The sequence below is a fragment of the Sorex fumeus genome, unplaced genomic scaffold (genome assembly GCF_029834395.1).
Source record: "Sorex fumeus unplaced genomic scaffold, SorFum_2.1 ptg000026l, whole genome shotgun sequence".
Taxonomy (NCBI): Eukaryota; Metazoa; Chordata; class Mammalia; order Eulipotyphla; family Soricidae; genus Sorex; species Sorex fumeus.
In genome coordinates this window covers 11,063,687-11,085,575 of record NW_026606083.1, presented here as the reverse complement: position 1 = coordinate 11,085,575, position 21,889 = coordinate 11,063,687, and the positions used below count along the sequence as shown (strand labels likewise).

General features: G+C 45.5%; 2 protein-coding genes across 5 annotated transcripts in view; one reads left to right on the top strand and one right to left on the bottom strand.

Annotated features, from left to right (window-relative positions):
* The window catches only part of SEC61A2 (SEC61 translocon subunit alpha 2), a 257,743-nt gene that overhangs the window by 106,679 nt on the left and 129,175 nt on the right, over nucleotides 1-21,889 (bottom strand). The window lies entirely within an intron of this gene.
* UPF2 (UPF2 regulator of nonsense mediated mRNA decay) overlaps nucleotides 1-21,889 on the top strand; it is a 79,386-nt gene that overhangs the window by 43,308 nt on the left and 14,189 nt on the right. For all 4 annotated transcript variants that reach the window (XM_056114698.1, XM_056114694.1, XM_056114699.1 and 1 more), the window contains 8 exons: nucleotides 2,128-2,236; nucleotides 11,846-11,959; nucleotides 13,451-13,567; nucleotides 16,609-16,794; nucleotides 17,423-17,626; nucleotides 18,199-18,474; nucleotides 18,645-18,828; nucleotides 21,710-21,849. In XM_056114698.1, coding sequence (XP_055970673.1) covers nucleotides 2,128-2,236; nucleotides 11,846-11,959; nucleotides 13,451-13,567; nucleotides 16,609-16,794; nucleotides 17,423-17,626; nucleotides 18,199-18,474; nucleotides 18,645-18,828; nucleotides 21,710-21,849 — 1,330 coding nt within the window. The remainder of the gene's footprint in view (nucleotides 1-2,127; nucleotides 2,237-11,845; nucleotides 11,960-13,450; nucleotides 13,568-16,608; nucleotides 16,795-17,422; nucleotides 17,627-18,198; nucleotides 18,475-18,644; nucleotides 18,829-21,709; nucleotides 21,850-21,889) is intronic.

Below are 21,889 nucleotides of genomic sequence, written 5' to 3'. Positions count from 1 at the left end.
GTTGTTGTTTTTCTGTGAGCCACACGCAGTGGTGCTCAGGATCACTTCTGGTGGTGCTCCGCAGACCACAGAGGGGGCTGGGGATCAAACCTGGGTGGATCGACATCTGCATAAGGCAGGCACCCCGACCTCTCCCTTCTCTCCAGTCCTCCTGTTGTTCTACATTTCCTTGGTGCTCAGAGGTGGCATCTTTCACAGATGCCTGTTAGCCCCTGTCTTTTGTGGGGGACGTTTATCTGATTCCTCCTCCCCACTTCTGATGTGCTTGGTCATTCTTGTTGAGTTTCTGAAGTGCTTTACATATCTTGGATATTAGCCCTTTGTCGGATGAGTGTTGGTGAATATTTTCTCCCAGTCTGCTCCTGACTTCTTTTTCGCTAGGTGATGTTAGGAAACACTCCACATTTATGAGCATGACTTACTGGGGCTTCGTATTAGTGGCACCCTCCAATAGTGGGGCGAGGCCCACCCCCACATTGTAAGAGTGATGGGGGCCTAGCCCTCATCCATAAGCCCTTCTGAAGTATTTGAAGTAAGCCTTTAAAGATTGACTGCTAAATGTCTTGGTTTGGGTCTCTCCATGCAGGATTGCTGTTTCCTTTGTGGGGCGGGGGGGGGGGGGGGGGGCGGGGAGTGGGTGACATGCATCTGTAAATGCCATCGCGCAGCCAGCGGGCTCGTCCCTGCCTCTGTTGCCTTCTCTGAGTGGGCAGCTAGGACAGTGCTGCACAGGGGTGTTAGAGGCACAGCAGCTCACATGGGGTGTCAGATGCCTCAACGGGGCCTGGCATACGAGGGGGCACTGCCGGAACTGCGTCCGAGACCAGGCTCAGGCAGACAGGCACCGAGTGTCAGGCTTGACTGGGGGCACCTGCCCCACCATGGCCGGCCTTTCCAGAGCCCCTCCGCACCCTCTCTTCTTCATTCACTCTGTCCCTTTTCCAGCTCAGATAAAATCTGTCCACTTACAAGTTTCCCAGATCTACTTGGAAGCCTTTCAGGGCTTTTCTCTGATGATCAAACCGTTTCCTGCCTCTTTCTGCAGTGACACGCAGATCGTTAGGACGGGGTCATTGTGCTATAAGGGGCTCCGGGCTGTCGCCGTCTCCTGCTTCCGTGCTTTCTGTCAGCCGCCCTGCCCTGCAGTCTGCATCTGCTCACATGAGCTCTTACCCTGCTTCTTTTTTCTTCTCATTTACTGAATGTGAAGTTGGCAGTGTCAGGTTTTACAAAATAGCATTTATTGCAAGAATGGAAACTAAAATTGAGCTTGTAGGTTGGTTCTGAGTAACAGTGACACCTGGAATGTTGGGTTAAGCCAGGTTTGGGGCCATAGCCCAGCCCAATGGGAAATGCTCCCATGGAGGGGGGTGTCAGGAGGCATCATCACAGATGGGCTGTTTGTTGTCTGAAGCTGAAGGCCCCAGATTTGTCTTAACTGCCCCCTTTTCAGTAGGGAAAAAACTCACCAGGAGCTTCCCTGGAAATCTACCTTTAAGCAAAGTGTTGTCCCCTAAACTCCTCCTAGCCCTGGTGGACACTGCATTCATGGTTCTAGGGCCCAGCTGTCCCACCCATGTGGCCCCATCTTCACAAAGAGTGGGCAGGGGTTTGAGCTCAGGAGTGCCACAGTGAGTTAGAAGCCCAAGGGCACTGTCCTGGAACTCTCACAGAGACCTTTCTGGGTATTGATTTTTACTTTTTTTAGCATATTGAGGTTTCAAAATACCTGCATTGCTAGAAGGAAATGGTTTAAGAGGATCTTCACTTTATGCTGTTACTTTTAGATCAATAAGTGTTCTGTTAGTCAAATGTGAATAGAAAATGCAAGCCATGTTAAAATTCAGTGTTCTTTGGTATTTCTTGTTTTATCAGAATTTCATACTCAGTAAAATTGCAGATGTGCAATATATTCTCAGTGAAAAATACTAGATTATTATTAAGCTTTCACAGGGTGGATTGAATTTTCATATACTTCATTTGATGGCAATAAATAGGCTTGTCTGTATAATTCTTAGTTTTTATAATCATTTAATGTGTGAATATATCTAAGAAAGTTTAAATTTTTAAAATGAATTATTTCTGACATGTCTTTCCGTTTATACATATCACATATAACTTTTGCAGGTTGGACTTGCTACCATTCTATGCAAGATTGGTTGCTACATTGCATCCCTGCATGTCTGATGTAGCAGAGGATCTTTGTTCCATGCTGAGGGGGGATTTCAGATTCCATGTATGTATTTAAGCATTTATTTTGTAATATATATGCTTATAAGTCGAGTAAGGATTCTTTAGTTTAAGAACATGATCATTTTATTGGTAAGCATATTTTTGAAATTTGACAGTGGTGTAATACTTCAGAATGTGTGCAGGCTTGTGAGTCTCTAAGCGTACATTTACTTGCTGGAGTGTGAAATGACACCTGTGATCCAGTCTGAGCTGTCAGTGCTCCCTCGTTCCCCTCTTAGGTGTTCCCAGAAGGACCTAGGTGGGTGATGAGGCGAGGCCAGGGCCTGTTGGGTGTCTGGTAGGGGTCCGGGCAGCACAGACTCCCTGGGTGCTCAGAGCCCACGGATGCTGTCCGCTCCATGCTTGGGTTCTTGCTTTAAGCACATAAGAACTTGTGGGGCGATCTTTAGTGCTCACCCCGTGAGGTGCCTGGCACCTGTCCCAGTGGGGGGAGGTTTACAACCTTATTTTAGGGGCTCTCCAAAACCCACAGATTCTACCCTCTTGGAGAGATAATGAGTTCCTAATTCCGGCCTGCGAGGAGGGAGCTGTGATTGAGACCGAGCACTGGTAGACTGGAGGGACGTGACATTCAGGTGCGTGGGTGGCCAGATGGCACTGACCAAGTACGTGCATGACTAAGTACACGCGTGAGTGCGCTCAGACTGCAGGTGAGCGCCAGCTCTGCCCAGGCACACAGTGGGCAGGATGCCCAAGGAAGGACGGACACAAGCACAGAAGAGCGAAGTAACCGTGTCTACGCTGAGCGTAGTCAGTCTGGAGAGAGATGCTAGGCTTAACTGCCGCGGGAATGGGTCGTGAGCAGGTGCCTTGGGTTCAGAAGGCGGGAAATTGGGGGTTGGGGGCTGTTCTCTGCAGGCTTTTGCAAGGTGTCTGTGAGCATGAGATTTACGGTTGGAGTTTTTCTGGGCCAGCTTTTGCTAAAATGTGTGTTAGATTTTCGTAGCTACTAGTCAAGGATAGCTTTCTGTATTTAAAGTAGTTCGGATATACTGGGCTGAAGAAAGTTAAGTGTGCTTTTTTATTTACTCTGGATCTGTATTCTCTCTTGAACACATAGCTCTCTTTCTCTTCACTCACTTTTTTGTTTAAAGTAAATGTCTTTGAATGAAACTATTGTACTTCAGGGGCTGGAGCAGTAGTACAGCAGGTAAGGCGCATGCCTTGCGTGCAGCCGACCCGAGTTTGGACCCCTGAGCACTGCTGGGTATGACCCAAGAGCAATGCTAAGAAACACACATCTATTTTACTTCAAAGAAAGAGAGCTACGTGATTCTTGTAAGAATCCTCCACGAAGAGGTTGTGAGTAGGGGGAAGTACGTTCTGAGTCTCTCAGGGGCTGAATATGCTGCTGCTCGGAGAACACACCTTGCTCAGGGCTGCTGTCCAGAGCGGATGTGCCCTGTTACTGGTGCCTGCTGCGTTCCCCGAGTCACAGCCCTCAGCCAGCTCCAAAGAGGAAGCACCAGTGACTGTGCCAGCCAGGCAGGATTTGGGTGAAAATTGGTGAAAAAACCTGAAGCAATTTCTGTTTATACATACTTTTCCCACCTTTGAAAGATTGGGGTGGGGGAATTTGGGAAAGTGCATGCTTTTCACCGGCTGCAGCCAGAAGAGCAGAATTCCGGAGTGTGGGAACCGCTCTTGGGCGGGCAGGAGGGGCACCTGGGCTCATGTTCGCTGCCTTCCTCCACAGTCCCATGTTTCCTGGATCCAAAGTCCAGGCTTTTTCCCTCAGCGTTCTCACATCATTAAATGAAAAGAAGATGAAGTATAGCAGCAGCAGCCCCACCCTCAGCTGCTTGTCCCTCCTTCCCCGTTTCATTTTCTCTTTGCGGGTGTGTGCTCAGGGCTTCCTCCCGGCAGCTGCCCAGGATTGAACCCGTGTTGGCCCGTGGAAGGCAAGCGGCAGTGCTCTTCTCGAGTCGCCTCTACTTCTGCCATTCTCCCTTTGTTTCACATCATCCACCTGGCAGACCCTGACCCCTGCACGCTGGGTTAAATGCCACGTGTCAGCCCATTCCCCTGCAGACTGGGAATGCTGCGCTGTCCTGCCTTAGGAGACCGGCTCTGTCCTGTGCTCTCACTGTCACTTGGGCTGAGCCCGCAGTGCTCTGCTTCTGTTTCCTTGCCTAGGAGTCCTGGCTGTAATTGTGCCTTTTCAGCAGGATTGTCCTCGAGGTGTACATGCACGTAAAGTTGGACTCGCAGTGCCGGCTTAGAGATCCCTGCCTTGGCTCTCCCTCCTCTGCGGCCACCCTCTCCTGCTCTGCTCCGCACGGCCAGTCTCAGTACCGTTCTCGTTTTTTCTAGAGTTGCTCTGTTGGGGTTTCCCGGGCTCTCTTCCTTCACCCTCCTTTCTGGGGGAGCACCGTTGACCTGGGCTTCCCTAGCATCTGTCTCCCCGAAGCCTCAGATACTTCTCTCCTGCCAGTGCCCCTCACCCGGTGCTTGTCAGTTGTCTGTCCCTGTGGCTGAGTCTGCCCACACAACAAACTCCTTCATTCTCTTCTCAGAAATGTCTTCTTCACTCCCGCATTTGATATCGGTACCTGCCCTGTAAACTTGTGCTGTGTTTCTGTCTCATCCTGAAAGAAAGACTCCCCACTCTTGCCCTTCTGACTCTTGAGGCTGGCCTGGACTCTCCCTGCTGGCCTCTCAAGCTGCTCTGCAAACTGTCACCGTTTCCGTCAGCAGGACTAGTGAGCCACCTTCCTCTTGGGCTCAGCATATTCCCACATCGGCTCGTATCTGCCTTGGCTTACACTGGTTTTTAACTCATGAAATCTCATAGTATGATCATAGAAATTTCGATTCAAACAATAATTTGATCATTTGATGAACAGATTAGTGAAGAAAATTTAAAAGAGAGAGAGAGACCATTCTTACATACTCCAGATGGGAATTTAGAGGAGCATCTTGGCACGCTGTGTCTTGCGATTCTCAGAGGCACTTGTGATCCATTGAGCCACTCAGAGAAGCTTTCCTAAGGCGACCTACAGGCTCCGAGAGGCTCCTCACAGCATGACGTGTGCATATAATCACGGTGATGAAATACTAGCCGTGAGAAGTGGTGTTTGCCAACGAATTTTCATAGTACACAGAAAGCACTTCATTTTTTAAAAAGGCAAGATGTAAAATCTTTAAATTTAGTTGTAGTAAGTAGTTGGAGTGGAAAAACTAGAAAATAATTATACATCAGTATGAGTAGTGACTTTGGTTCGTGGGGGTATGAGAAATACTTCTTTCTCTAATTTTCTGTTTTCTCATTTTAGCAGAGCTTCTTAATAATAGAGAAAGTGGGGTCAGAGCTATGGTACAGCAGGAGAGGGCGCCCCTTGCCCGTGGCCAACCTGGGTTCTATCCCCTGCATTGCATATGGTCCCCTGAGTACCTCCAGGAGTAAATCCTGAGCACAGCTGGGTGTGGCCCAACTCCTTCACACCCCTCCCCCCCAATAGAGGAAGCAGCATTTATTTATTTTATTATTTTTTTAGCCACATTTATTTAAATATAAACATTTATTAAAATCACCATCACTAAGATATGTGTGTAATATATGTTTACTTAGTCTTGGGGCCACACCTGGTCATACTGAAGGCTCTGTGCTCAGGGCTCCCTCTTAATGTTACTGGAGAACCTTCTATGGTGCTGGGAGTCGAACCTGGGCTGACTGCAAGGCAAGTGCCTTACCTGCCTATACCCAGTACTGGTATTTTTAAATGTGTGGTCTTTTTGTTGTGTAGGTCTTTTGCCTTTCTACTGGTAAAATAAGTTCACTACATGTTTCAACAAGGCATGACTATTTATAAATTATATGTGCACTTGTACCACATCTTAAGTACAAGCTTTAAAAAATGGTAAGTGCAGAAGTGTGAAATAAAGCAATATTAATACATCGTCCAAGAAGAAAGTCTAATTTTATTTTTCCTTTTAGCATGGTAGCACGGTCCTCCCGTTTTTCATCGATTTGCTCGAGCTGACCCAGTAACATCTCCATCATGAGACTTGTTGTTACTGTTTGGCATATTGAATATGTCATGGGTAGCTTGCCAGGCTTTGTGCGGGCGAGATACTCTCGATAGCTTGCTGAGCTCTCCGAGAGGGGCAGAGGAATCAACCGGCTCTGCTGGGCTGGCTGCGTGCAAGGCAAACGCACTACCGCTGTGCTATCGTGCCTTCAATAAATTTATATTTTATTATTTTTTAAAAATTGAATCACCATGAGTGAAAGGTTTGAGATGCAACAGAATGTGGAACACAGAAGAGGGAGTAGGAGTTATCAGGAGGACAAAGAGAGAATGGAGGCATTGGCAAAGGTTTAGGAAGAGACCCACAGGAGGAACTCAGTAGGTGATGCTAAAGTTCACTCTAGGCTCTGTGTGATAGCTGGGGATTCAAGCCTGTGCATACAAGCCATTGCACTCTGAATTATGACCATGTTTATATCGATGAAAATTTCATCTGCTCCTGGGATTTTGAGCTACTTAATCTCTCCCCTCTTGCTTGAGCTTCTCAAACTCATGTTGCATTCAGTGTCCTTTGCCTGCTGAGTTGGCACTGCCCTTGCCTGATGTGACAATATTCCTTCTTAGACTTGTTTCTGAGACCCTAAATTCACCATCAGATATTCATCCTTTGAAAGAGTCATTATTATAGAATCTGCCTCCCTGCCTCCCTCATTATAATAAAAATGCTTTTGTGTGGGAAAAATACAGTCATATTGTCAGGGATGAAAAAAGAAACTGATATCGGTGGGTATCACCATGTTCTATATATTGGTTGACAGTTGATTCCTAAAGAGGTCTATCAGTGATAGTTGGGAATGATCTCTCTGGACAAGAACTGAGTGCTTTAAGTCGGTAAAGGGATATATGTAATAACCTTTCAGTACCTGTATTGCAAGCCATAATGCCCAGAAGGAGAGAAAGAGAAGAAAAGTGTCTGCCATAGGGGCAGGCACATGAGCATGTAGCAGGAAGGAAACTGGGGAATTGGTGGTGGAAAATGTATGCTGGTGGAGAGATGGATGTTAGAATATCGTATGACTGAAACCAAATCATGAGCAACTTTGTAACTGTGTATCTCACAATGATACAATTAAAAAAAAAAGGGAAAAAATGGAATCACCCTGAGATACAGTTACATAGTTGTTCATGAGTAGGTTTCAGTCACACAGTGTTCCAACATCTGTCCCTCTCCAGAGTATATTTTCCAGCACCAAAGGAAAAAAGTCTTAATCCATATCTCTGTAGATAAAAATCTCAACTTGCCCTAATTTGGAGACAGTGATCCATAGAATAAAATAAATTCCTTTGAAGCCAAACTTACTTAGGTAGAGACTTGTAAAGAGTATTTAGCAACAGAAAAAGCAGTTGAATGATAAAATGAATAAAGCTTTGATGAAACAAAAGGAGACAAACCATGGTATCTATGGGTGGAGTTTTAGAATGCTTTGGAATCCTGACTTTTATGTCTAAGAGTTTTTATTAATGCTCATGAATTTACTTTGTAAGTTAGTTTAGTTTCTACTTTCATCAGTAAATGAATAGGAAGTGCTCCTCAGGCTATAAAGATTATTCATTATAGAGCTATAGCCTTTCAAGAGACATTGTAGAGGAATATATATATATTTTATATATATATATTTTTATTCATCTGTACTGTTACGTGCTGGAGCGATAGCACAGCGGGCAGGGTATTTGCCTTGCACGCAGCCAACCCGGGCTCGAGAGAGAGCCAGCAAGCTACCGAGAGTATCTTGCCCGCACGGCAAAGCCTGGCAAGCTCCCCATGACGTATTCAATATGCCAAAAATAGTAACAGCAAGTCTTACAATTTGTTGTGAGACGTTACTGGTGCCCGCTCAAGCAAATTGATTAACAACGGAAGGACAGTGCTACAGTACCATTACAGAAATTGACTCTTGGGACCAGAGCAGTAGTACAGCAGGTAGGGCATTTGCCTGCCATGAAGCTGACTTGGGTTTAATCCCGGGTACCCCAGGAGTAGGGCGTCTGCCTTGCACGCAGCCAACATGGCCGACCTGAGTTCGATTCCTCCGCCCCTCTCGGAGAGCCCGGCAAGCTACCGAGAGTATTCGATATGCCAGACACAGTAACAACAAAGTCTCCAATGGAGACGTTACTGGGCCCGCTCGAGCAAATCGATGATCAACGGGAGGGCCTTTACTTTACTTTTTTACTTTACCCCAGGAGTAAGTCCTTACCACTGCTGGGTGTGGGTCCCAGGCTTGCCCCCCCAAAAAACCAGCTTTTGACTCTTTAAGGAATCAACAAAAGAAACTAGAAAATATTGAAAGAGAAGTATGCTTATTTTTATTTATTTATTTATTGCTTTTTCTGGTCATACCTGGCGATGCACAGGGGTAACTCCTGGTTCTGCACTCTTGTGTCTCCCACCCTGTTTCGAGAGTGTGTGTGTGCACGTGCTTGTGCATGCACAAATAACTGCTCTCCCTAAAATTCAACTTCCTGTATTACTTTTGAAATGCTTTGCTACGCATTTTTTGTTTTACCTTCACTTATTATTTATTTATTTTGGTGTTTTTTGGATCACACCTGGCGATGCACTCAGGAATCACCCCTGGCGGTGCTCAGGGGACCATATGAGATACTGGGAATCGAACCTGGGTTGGCTGTGTGCAAGGCAAATGCCCTACCCGCTGTGCTATTGCTCCAGCCCCAGCCTTTACCTATTTTTAAGTTTATTTTGGGTCACCTGGTGTTGCTCAGTAGTAGCTCCTGGTTCTGCACTCAGAAATTACTCCTAGCGATGCCTGGGGGATTACATGGGTTGCCAGGGATTGAACCCAGGTTGGCTGTGTGTAAGGCAAGAGCCGCCTCCCCTCTCTGCCCTCCCCCTCTGTACTCTCTCCAGTCCCCTTATCTTTTTAAAAACTGGAACTCGCGCATGGTGTGATTCACAAAATACAAAGTTTAGTAGGAAGAAGGGAAGGAGCCTCAGCACTTAAAAGTAGTTTGAGTTAATATGTTAGTTATTTTCTGTACCTATTTTCTTCTCTAGCCTTTCATTGATGAACTTGTATCTTTTCAATAGTTCTCTCACTCAGGATGTCATTTGAAACATTCCTTCTGCATCCTAAAGGTTGTATGATCCTTGGTTATATACAGTGTGTATGAAGGGAAGTTCCCGCCATGATCTCCCATGCCCCGGTTTTGTTTTGTTGGGGCCACTTCCGGCTTGTTGCTGGGGCGTGGGGCTGGCGCTAGCTGTGCAGGGAACCTTGTGTTGGGGACTGGACCTGGGCTTCCTGCACATAAAAAGATGTACTTTCTCTTTGTAGCTAGTGCCCCAGCTCATAGCCTCTTTATTTCTCTTCTCACTTTACCAACCAGTCCAGCAGGTTCTGGGAGTTTATGTATCTCTGCTTATGCGGCTTGTTCAGCATCCAAAAGATGACACCAAAGCACCACTAGGGCTTCGATGTTATGACCAAATCTTTTGCTCTTTTATACCTCTAAGATCGGTCTAGATTGGTAGATATGTAGGGATCTCCCAGCTCTGTGCTCAGGGGTCAATCCTGGGGTCTCAGGGGACTCTCTGGGGCCAGGGATTGACTGTAGGTCGGCCACGTGCGTGTCCACTCTTGCTCCAGCCCCCTGTAAGCACCATAAGTGTGCAGTGTTTGGTGCCCAAGAGATACCTGCTGGGCCTGCAGGAGGGCCGGCTTTGATTCCCCAGGACTAATGCAGCCCCTGAGCACCACTGGGAAACAGGGAAGCCTTTTGTTTACTCAGTGAGCATTTATTTAGTGCCCATCTAGTAGAGGTCCAGAGATAGAGAACATTGGTCACTTGGATTGCTTCCATTGTATAGGTGAGGAAGTTGAGCAATGCATGAAGTGGCAGCTCGATTTAAATGCAGCACATCTGATTGAGAGTATACACCTTCTAAGCTAGGAGTCCATAAAAGAAGATAACTTCCTAAGAGGAACTTCCTGGATACTGTATTTATCCTATTTCCTTGTGAGAGGGTCTTCATGAAGGCTGTGCTCTTTTAACTTTCATGGCTGAAGTCAAGTTTCTTCGGTATTGCACTGTTTAACGTTATAAACGGACCCTGGTTCTGGCTTTTCTATTTGCTCTAATTTCAAGACTATCTATATGCTTAATAAGTTGTGATACAAATAAAGTTCTGTCGGAGCTGGAGCAACAGTACAGCGGGTAGGATTCTTGCCTCACATGCAGCCATGCACCTTGGTCCCTGGGATCCCCTCTAGTCCCTGCGTCTACCAGGAGCGACCCCTGAACACAGTCAGGAGTGGTTCCGGAGTGTAGTCAGTTGTGACCCCCCCCAAGCCAAAAATAAAGTTCTGTAATTGACGTTTTTGTGATTTTTATTTGATGTCGTTTTGTTGGTCCTTCAGATCAGTGAGGTTTTAATGAGTTTCAGGTTTACTGTGAATTTTGATGAGTAAGCGTGGTTGTATTTTAAAATTATTCCTAAAGATCTGAAAAAAAAAAATCTAAACACCTTCCTCTGATTGGTATAGTAATAACAATATATATTCCTGAAAAATTAAGAAGGTACATTCTTGGTGTTTGCTATCTGGGTCTGAAAATTCAGTGTTTCTAGAAATGGCTACCATGAATTGTTTAGTCACTGGTGAGATTAAGTCTTATTTTGTACCCCAGCACATAACTAGAGGGGACATTGCAATAGAGTGCAGTTAACAAGAGACTGGAATTTTAATATTAATTTTTTGTTATTGGTTAGTGTTATTTTTACATATAAACTCAGTTTTTTAAAAGTAGTATTCCTCAGAATTCTGGGTGGATCCAGCACTGTGATTTTATTCTGGAAGAAAAATATGACACCGACTTAATTGAAAGCACCATTATGTTAGGGTTGTTGTTATTCAAAAGATTTCTGTTTTCTGATGAAAATGAAATTTTTGGGGTTAGACATGATTCTAGTTATCTTGATGTATCTGTTTGTAGCATGCCATTGTAAAGAAATTTTGTTGTAGTCAATGTTTCTTAAAATATGGGCCATAAGTAGAGAGCTTATATTTGCAGAGTATTTGAATTTTGCCTCATTTACTGTCGGTAAGAATAAAATAATAGCAATTATATTAGAAATTTTTATGAAGTTATAATAAAAAAGTGGTATTTACTTTGTAACTACTACATCAACTAAGCTTTAGTATATTTGCTTAAGAGAGTTATTGGTATTCATTATTCTTAAAGCAGCATTTCTTAACGTGTATTCCTTATATTAATTTAGTAGAGGAATTAGTAGTCAGCAGTTTTTAAAAGGGGTTTTATATTGCCAAATAAATTTGAGAACCATTGAATTAAGTTTTCCTTATTTGAGAACCTCTAAATATGATGAAAATGTGGTTTCCCCAACCATGTGACCATGGAATTGTTTTGCAAAAGACATCTTTGCTTTTGTATTCTCTATAGCATATTTTGCCTTAAAATAATTTAAGTATAGCAAGAAATTATACTACATTAATTTAAAATATTTGGGGTGAAATATATGTTTTTATCAGATTTTAAGTTGTTAATTGTCTAAATAGGATCTAATCTTTTTTATTTTGTAGGTACGAAAAAAGGACCAGATCAATATTGAAACAAAAAATAAAACTGTTCGTTTTATTGGAGAACTTACTAAGTTTAAGATGTTCACCAAAAATGACACACTCCATTGTTTAAAGGTAAGTGGTGATTTTTTTACTAATAAAAAACATACATTTTTAGTTGTGAGTGCTAAAAAAATAAAATGATTAATTTGGAGGAAGACCAAATTACTAGCAATATACTGAGTTGAATACAGTAATCAATTGTAATTGATCACATACCCATTATCAGTTGCTTCAAACGTTGAATCCTTTACCAGGAATCAGCCATAAAGTCTAAGCAAATCCAAGAAGACTGAGCATTTGGTGACCGCACGCCCTGGTTTCCCACGTAGGTCATCCCATTGGGAAGCTGATGCAGACAAAGTGCGTTCCCTTCTAGTGGAGTTGATTCTCGCCAGCAGTGGGTTTTCCCTTTAATTCCTTTGGGATATCACACAGAATGGTTAGCGTGAATTTAGATATATTTGGAAAACCCCAAGTTGAACCGCATCAATCAAATTTGTGTCCCGTGTGATTACCCAGGATGTGTTGCGTTACCTGTCTGTGCTTGGGACGTTGCTCAAGTTTCAAGAGCGCGTGCCTCGGTAGGGGCCTCATCCGGGCAAATATATTTCTTTGTTTATGTCGGTGATCAAAAGCATATGTCAGACGGATGCACATTTCTTTGACACAAAAATTCCATTTCTAAAAATTCATGTGAAGGAACTACAGTCCTAGATGGTTGTCACAGGGTTATGGTCTCCAGATAGATCAGGATCACTGAGGGGTCTGGGAGGCGGCCCACAGGGCTGCGGTCCTTTGCTCACTTCCGCCCTGAGGTGGGTGGATCCCCAGCCGCCCGGGGCCCCCAGCTTGAGGGGGACAGCCTGGTTCACACTGCACCACGAAACCATGTGGCCTGTAGGGCTGGGTGCCCCTGGGCCCCATGAGCACTTCTGGGACTGGGAGAACCTCCGCTCTTCCACACAGACTTGCTCGTAGTAGAGTGCTTGGTTTAGACTCTGTGCACCATCTGAGTCATGTCATAAAGAAAATGAAATGAAAATACACTCATGCTCCGCCACAAAAGCCAAGTTATTAAATGAAATATCCAAATCTATTTTGGTTTTGAAATTGAGCTCAGAAAAATATTGGGAGGATAAATTCTAAAATGCCTCGGTGGCGTATTTTGTTTATGAATTTCGTACAAGCCTTTTGTTGTCAGAATTTTGAAAAGTAAATGTCATGTAAACCAAACCCAAACAAAACAGTAAAAGCCGTTTAGAAAATATCATCTGTGTATGTGGTGTGTGTTTACGTAGCATCTATGAATATAGAAAAGGTTTTAATAGTAGTCTTCATACATCTGTTTGAGGAAAGACATTAAATACATTGAAATTTTCAGTCAGAAAATTTTGACTCATCGAAAGGATGCCTTGCGAACAAGCTTGTTTAGCTCGTGTAGATGAGCTTTTGGTTTCTACACTGACATTTTTAAAGTTGTCATAAACACTAGAAGTATAGTATTTTCTTTCTCTAATAGGAATGAAGTCTTTCTGGGTCTTTTTATTACTTTCATTATTATAGATGCTTCTGTCCGACTTTTCCCATCACCATATTGAAATGGCGTGTACCCTACTGGAAACATGTGGAAGATTTCTTTTCAGATCTCCAGAATCACACTTGAGGACCAGTGTACTCTTGGTAAGGGGCTGAGGACCTGGGGACAGCTCGGCCCTGGGGTTGAATCAGTGCCTGGTGGGGTGTGGGGACCTCCAGGGCTACCCCGGGCCGTGCTGGGGCCTGAACTGCGATCAGCCCCATCAGCCTCTGTGATGTCTCTCACCCTTCCTAGGGCTGTAAGTACCATTGAAAAGCTTTTATCAGGTAGGACAAATAGGATCAGGTGTGTATGTGTGTGTGTGTGTGTGTGTGTGTGTGTGTATGATGCTTCATCAGGTAGGACAGAAAGGATCCAGATAGGATAAGGAGGGTGTGTGTGTGTGTGTGTGTGTGATGCTTCATCAGGTAGGACAGAAAGGATCCAGGTGTGTGTGTGTGTGTGTGTGTGTGTGTGATGCTTCATCGGGTAGGACAGAAAGGATCCAGATAGGATAAGGAGTGTGTGCGCGTGTGCATGTGTGTGTGTGTGTGTGTCCCATACTTTGCACACACTTTGTTAGTTGTGGTGCTTGCTGGGGTCCTATTCCATTGTCTGAGCATTTGGTGACCGCACTCCCTGGGAGCCATCCATTTGCTGCGCTGTTTCCACAGTCTAGCGCCTGTCGAGAGTCACAGACCATGGAAGTCACAGGCTCTGGGTGGCACTGATGACCCCAGCCTGCAGAGCTGCTGGGACTGCACCTGGCACACCAGGTGCTGCCTAGGTTGGATGACGGGTCTCACCAGCCTCACGCTTGTGAAGCAGGTGCTAAGGCGCTGTTCTCAGGCCCCAGGCTGGTATTTTCAGAAAGATCGGTGTGGAGGGAAGACGACAGGCAGGACAGAAAAGTCAGCAGGAAGGGGCACGGTGGTGGCATGCAGGCAGGACTCGGGTGGCTGATATCGAGCCCTTTTTGTGGTGTTAGGAAGCAGAGACTGTTGGCATGTGCTGGGGAAGTGCTGTGAGGTGAGGAAGAAGAAATGTGCAACGAGAGGCCGAGTCTGAATCCAGGTCCCTAGATGAGGGCCAGCCCCCAGCACGGGTCCGGGAAGGTGATAAGCAGTCACATGCCTAGAGGGTGTCCGAAGTACACTGGGGTTTGTTTGGAAGCATAAAATGCTTGAACTGGCTTGAATTCGGCACTGTTCTGGACTGATGTTTGATCAGTTTGACGTATGTGTTGGGGAGACCGTTGTAAAGCAGCCTCCACCGGTGGTTTCCATGGCCAGTCTGTGGAGCAGTGCTGGCCCAGTGGTAGAAGAGCTGTTAGAAGTGTGGAACTGTTCTCGTTGTCTTCGAAGTATCAGCACAGGCTAAAGCGTTCACAAGTTAAAATGGAGTGTCAGTAAGCTGTGTACACACATGTGCGCACACGCACACACTCAAACACATGTGCGTGCACGCAGCATTAGCAGACGAGAAACAGTCGAGAGCCTGGTGTACTCACAAGGGGTCTGACTCACAGAGCAGACTTCTCCCCAGTGTGTGACGGCTTCCTCAGGAGAGCAGAGCAGAGCGTGGGAAAGCTTGGCCGAGGCTCCAGACATGAGGCGGGGAGCTTTTTAGTCCTGGGTATCCACAGAGAAGCGTCACTGCCCGTTCTGGAGCTGACCAGACGTGACCTGAGTAGAGCTGGACACCGTGCCCCCCTTCCCCCCCACCCCCCATCATTCTGACGTCCAGCTCTGGAGGTGTCCCACACGCCTGGAACCCACAACTCTCCAGCTCTGGAGCTTCTGTGTGACCAGCTTCATCTCATCTCGCCGACCCTGTACTGACCTTAGTCTGAGCGTCACCCCCAGCCCCTTACCCTGCCCCCACCTCGCTGCCCCTTAGCTCCCCTCATAACCTCTGTTCTCACCCTCGCCACTGCTCTGCTTCTTTCGTGGTCAGAGCTAAAATGTCACTTCTTGGAGAGGTTTGCCCTAATAGCTCTTAAGTGAAAAGTAGGAGCCCATTCTTCTTCTTCTTCTTCTTTTTTTAATATATCACTATGTGATACAGTTACAGACTTACAAACTTTTATGATTACATTTCAGTTATACAGTGATCGAGTACCCATTCCTCCACCAGTGCCCACTCTCCACCACTAGTGTTCCCAGTATCCCTTCCGCCACCCCTACCCCATCTCCCCGCCTCTGTGGCAGGCACACTTCCTCTTACTCTGTCCTTCTTGGTGTTACGGTTTGCAGTATAGGTAGTAAGTGAGCCCATTATTCCTCCTCATCCCAGCACCGCGGCATTTTCCTTCGTACACTGGTCACACTAAGTTTATTTGTGGGCCAGCTTTTCCCTCTTTGTCCCAGACTAATTAGACTTGTTTTTACAAAGCGGGAATCATATTTTCTTGTTTGTTGGCCATTTCCTAGCATTTTGCATAGTGCCTAGCTTATCTTAAGTTCCAAGAGGAATGTGTGTCAGGGACTGAGTGAATCCAATTATCTCAATCCTTAAATGGACGCCGTTTTAAGACCTAGGTGTGCTGTTTGAATCTCTCTGGGCTCCACCGTGAACCAGCTAACAGGACACCAGCCTGCCCAGCGTGTCCAGAGGGGCCAAGCCTTAGTAGATGATGTGGGCTCAGTCAGTGAGTTAAGGACCCTGGACATGTATCAGGTGAAATTTGGCTTTTGGCTTTCTTGTTTGTGGAAACAAGTCAGAATTTCCTGGTGCAATACAAGAGGGCACAAGCTCTAAGGATAAATTCTTCTCGGGTGGTGCTTGTGGGTGAGCCAGAGCAAGCATTGTCTGAGTTTCTCTGTTCTTGTTTCTTCAGTCCCTCGTCGTGAATGTGAGCCGGGTCTTACTGAGAGACCAGCCACTTGTCAGAACTGCTCTGAACTGATAGATGTAGGAAGCGTGAGTTTCAGTGGAGCAGGCTTGGAGCAAGCAGTCCCGGGTGAATTTGTTCCAGAGTGTGCTCTGTGGTCTGAGGGGGCCCACGTGCTTTCCAGAATACCTGGTGGATTATTGTTTTCTTTTTCCCTTTTCCTGAAGTCTTGCCACTAAAAATGGAAGTTGACTTAGAATTAGGAAAATCTTGGGATGAAAGGGTTTTGATGAGTTTGGATTTTAATTGTAGGAACAAATGATGAGAAAGAAACAAGCAATGCATCTCGATGCAAGGTACGTCACGATGGTGGAGAATGCTTATTACTATTGCAACCCTCCCCCGGCTGAGAAAACGGTGAAGAAAAAGAGGCCTCCGCTCCAGGAGTATGTCCGGAAACTGCTGTACAAGGACCTCTCCAAGGTCACCACTGAGAAGGTCAGTCATCACGGAAGTGTGGGACAGTGGTTGTTGGGCTCCCTACAGAGGGACCACGTTTGTCAGTGTTCAACGGATGTCATCCTTTCGCACTCCTTCTCCAGTGTGTTGTTTGGGATCAGAAACCTGTATTTCAGTACTCTAGATCAGTTGTTCATATAATCCTTCAGCACCCCACAAAGTAGACGCAGAGCATTCTTCACATTGTCAGTGAAGAAATTGAAGCAGAACTATTAAGGAAACTTTCGGAGGCCGTGTGGTACCAGGGATTGAACCCGAGTCTGTTCTGATACGTGTGCTACCATGAAGTGTTTCCCATTTTGAAACAGACCACACAGCCACAGTCAAGAATATAGACCTGGGGCTGGAGCGATAGTACAGTGGGTAGGGCGTTTGCCTTGCACGCGGTTGATTCGGGTTCGATCCCCGGCATCCCATATGGTCCCCCAGCACCGCCAGGAGCGATTCCTGAGTGCAGAGCCAGGAGTAAGGTGTGACCCAAAAAGCAAAAACGAATAAAATCTGCCAAGCTTAAAACAAATTTTAAAAAAAGAATCTAGACCTATTTATGTTGAATTCATTGCTGTGGTGTGCTCATTATAGTAATGGACAAATTCTCTTCATTTAGGTTTTGAGACAGATGCGCAAATTACCCTGGCAGGACCAAGAAGTGAAAGACTATGTCATTTGTTGTATGATAAACATCTGGAACGTGAAATATAACAGCATTCACTGTGTGGCCAACCTCCTGGCAGGGCTGGTGCTGTATCAGGAGGATGTTGGAATACACGTTGTGGATGGGGTTTTAGAGGATATTCGGTTAGGAATGGAGGTAAGCACGGGAATGGCTGTGCACTCGGGAGTTGCTCCTGCGGTGCTTGGGGACCACATAGGATCCTGGGGATGGACCCGTAGTCGGCCCCCTGCAAGGCAAATGCCCTCCCGGCCCTACTATCGCTCTGGCCCTCGAATGACCTTTAAATCTCACTATTGAAAATAATCCTTTGAAAACCATCCTTTCTCCTGCTGTCATTTCCTTGTGCTACTTTGGAGTTAGTGGTTTCTTGATAAACCCTGCTTCTCTCGGGGGCCTTTTATACCTCTGGAATAAGAAGGTGTTTGATTCCTGGAATGCAGAGAAAATTTATGGCAGTATTGAGAGAACTGCATCTGACCGTTTCACGCTATCAATCCATTTAGTGATCACTTCATACTAAGTATACTGTTCAGTCGAGTCTTTTTATTGCAGTATTTTAAAGAGAGCTGTTTCCTAGAGACAGAAAAGGGGCACCCGGGGGCGATCACTTTACTTCCAAAGAGGAAGGACATTCACCCCTTTTCCACCCCTTCACTTTTTTTAATGGCAGTGTTCTCCCCTCTCTGTGCCTTCCACTCTCCCTTCAGGTTAATCAGCCAAAATTTAATCAGAGACGTATCAGCAGTGCCAAGTTCCTAGGAGAACTTTATAATTACCGAATGGTGGAATCAGCTGTTATCTTTCGAACTCTTTATTCCTTTACTTCGTTTGGTGTCAACCCTGATGGCTCGCCGAGCTCGCTGGACCCTCCAGAGCATCTCTTCCGAATTCGACTAGTCTGCACTATTTTGGACACCTGCGGCCAGTACTTCGACAGAGGCTCCAGCAAACGAAAACTTGATTGCTTCCTTGTATATTTTCAGGTATGCCGCTCGTGTTCGTCATTGTTCTTTTGACTCTGAGAAGAAAACAGGACAGTGTTCATATATCAGAGACAGTGTGCCCCTCCTTGGATTAAGTCTTTTGCAGGATGATTTTTAGAATTGAAAATACACAATGGAGGCGCCATTTAATTTTGTTTGTTTGTCTCCAGCGTTACGTTTGGTGGAAGAAAAGTCTGGAGGTTTGGACAAAAGACCACCCATTTCCTATTGACATAGATTACATGATCAGTGATACTCTTGAGCTGCTTAGACCAAAGATCAAGCTCTGCGATTCTCTGGAAGAATCCATCAGGCAGGTGCACGACTTGGAACGAGAATTCTTAATAAAACTAGGTAAGCAGTTAATCACAGAAGGGAAGTGAAGGCGGGTCCTGGAGTTTGCTCTGCATCTTTGGCAGCGTCTGCTCTGGCCTCTCTCTTCTATGATGACTGTCACAGGAGAGCGTTGGGTAGACTCTGGTGACCTTTTCTTGATTTCATTGAGTTACCTTAGTTTGAAGGAAAATAGTCAAGTGGGACTTGAAGCAAATGGTAGGCACAGAAACCAACCTGTCGGCTTCTCTTATTTTATATTTTGGGTCACACCTGATGGTGCTCAGGGGACCATACAGGGTGTCAGGGATCGAATCCAGGTCAGCCCTGTGAAGGCAAACCCCTCCCTGCTGTACCCTTTGCTCCTGCCTGGCGAATTCTTTTAATTTTAGAATTTTGGGTCGCTTATCTACTATCTGCTTGCGTGGTATACATTTTCAACAAGCGTTTTTTGTGTGTGTGTTTTGCGACCGTGCAGGCTAGAAGGAGGGGAGGGGAGTCCTTGTGAGGTGTTAGGAACTGCTGGGCGGTTAGGCCTGACACTCACTAGGAGTGCCGCCTCTCTTTCTGGACTAGAGGAGATGTACTGCTAGAGAGCTTGGTTTCCTCCCTTTTCCTCCTGCAACTTGCCAGAGAGGACTGTGGGCAGCTGGGCCATGGTCAGTAGGGAGAGCACAGCCTCTGGCCTCCAAGCTCCATGGGCTGTTCTGTGCCTGACGCTGTATGGCACCTGTCTGACGCTCAGAAACTCTGGCCTTACCAGTTGGACCAGTTGTATCACTTCACGTTGCAGATTTGAAGAATCAATTTGGATAAGCCTGAGCATTTAATTTTTTCTCTTAAACCTTTTTCATACTATGTTCAGCATGGTAATAAGATTTTTTTTTTGCGGGGTCCCCCTCCATTGGTGCCTGGAGTTTGGGGGTCCTGCCCCCAGCAGTCCCTGTCTTGGTATGAGCCTGATGGTGCTTGGAGTCAGTGGTGCTGGGTGGGCCGCTGGGGGCCGTGCAGTGTCGGGGAGCTAGCTTCAGGGGCTCTGCTAGAGAGGCAACCGCTAGCTTTTCTGCCTACTAAACTCGTAAGAGCAATTAATGGTTCTTTTTATTAGTTGCACTTTCTCCCCAAGTTGTCTACTTTTTTTTTTCTTCTTTGGGTCACACCGGGCGATACACAGGGGTTACTCCTGGCTCTGCACTCAGGAGTTACTCCTGGCGGTGCTCAGGGGACTGTATGGGATGCTAGAAATTGAACCCGGGTCAGCTGTGTGCAAGGCAAACGCCATACCCACTGTGCTATTGCTCCAGCCCCTTATCTACCTTCTTTTTCTTTTCAGGTTTCTAATGGTATAGAACAGTTATTTCAAGCAGAAGACTTACTTATTTGTTTTCTTCTTTTGTTTCACTTACTTGATGTGTTTTGAAATAATTAAGCCTTACCTCTGTTTTCCCAAAGCCTTTGTGAATAGCGTTATCTGTATGGTGTGTATGAGAAAATACTGGTTTGGTGCTGTTTGCGGTCCAAGAGCAATGGAATGCGCCTTGTCCTTTCGAGACCAGAGTCAAATTAAAATACATCAAGCTTCTTCTCAGGCATCTGTGCTCAGAATCCGGGAAGGAGGGACCAGAGGGATCGGCTGAGTGCATGCTTGCCTGGCAGACAGAGGGCCTGGGTTCTAGTCCCAGTACCCCAGGGGGTCCCCCACCCTCAGTTATGGAAAGAAAAAAAATTGTTTACTGTTTGTAGATGTGGAGATGTGGTTCTTAAAAGATAGTGGCAGCTAGAATCATTATGCTTCTCAGGTCACCCCCATTTCCTCCTGCTGCTTAGAGTCTAAATTGTCAGCAATTCAGGAGTAGATGTATGCATTAAATCTAGTTTGTTTTGTTTTTTGCTATACCATAAGATATTAGCATAATATCTTGCTTATGGTAATTTTTGGTTTTCAGGCACTTTCAAATGATTTCATTTTAAACTAATAATTATCAGGAAAATAATGAAAACAAACAAAAAAGATCACCAGTATTCCATACACAAAGATAAACATATATAAATGTTTTCATACACACTTTTTTCTTTCATGAGGTTCCACATTTCAGTATTTTCACATCGCCAACTTTTATCACATAATGTATGAAATTCTTCCTCACGTGAATTTTTTAAAAAAATTTTATTTAAAAATATTTTTTAAATTGTTGCATGAAAAATTTTTAACTCTTCATTCTTTTTCAGTTGGCTATGTCTTTATGTATGAATGTGGTATAATTTATTCTGTTAGCTGGGATTTGGGTTATTTGCCGTTTAATACCACTATAAATAGTATACTCGGGGGCTGGAGAGATAGCACAGTGGGTAGGGCGTTTGCCTTGCACGTGAACGCACCCGGGTTCGATTCCCAGCATCCCATATGGTCCCCTGAGCACTGCCAGGAGTGACTCCTGAGTGCAGAGCCAGGAGTAACCCCTGTGCATTGCCGGGTGTGACCCAAAAAGAAAAAAAAAATAGTAAAATAGTATACATGTGTTATTCATATGTACCTTGGTTTTCTCAGAATAGATAAAAATCACTATTTTTATCTATTTTTTTAACTTCAGAACAAAACTTTCCCTTACTTACTTACTGCTCTAAGTGAATGGTTGAATTACCTATGTATTTGGGTTTTTTGCCACAACCAGTGTTACTCAGGGGTTACTCCTGGCTCTGCACTCAGGGATCTCCCCTCGTGGTACTCGGGGGACCATATGGGATGACGGGGATCCAACCCCAGTCAGCCACTGGCCAGGCCAACACCCTATCCACTGTTCTGTCACGCCAGCCCCTGGGCATAGTTTTCAGTAAGTGCTGCAGTGTTGAAACTGTCTCTTTCGCCTTTCCAATGTATTTTTCTACTTTCTCACATCTTAAGGCCTCGTAAATGATAAGGATTCCAAAGATTCGATGCCAGAAGGGGAGAACCTTGATGACGATGAGGAAGAAGAGGAGGGAGGAGCTGAAACGGAGGAGCAGTCTGGGAACGAGAGTGAAGTGAACGACCCGGAAGAAGAGGTGCTGTTCTTAGTGTGCCTGTGTAGTCCATGTGTGACCC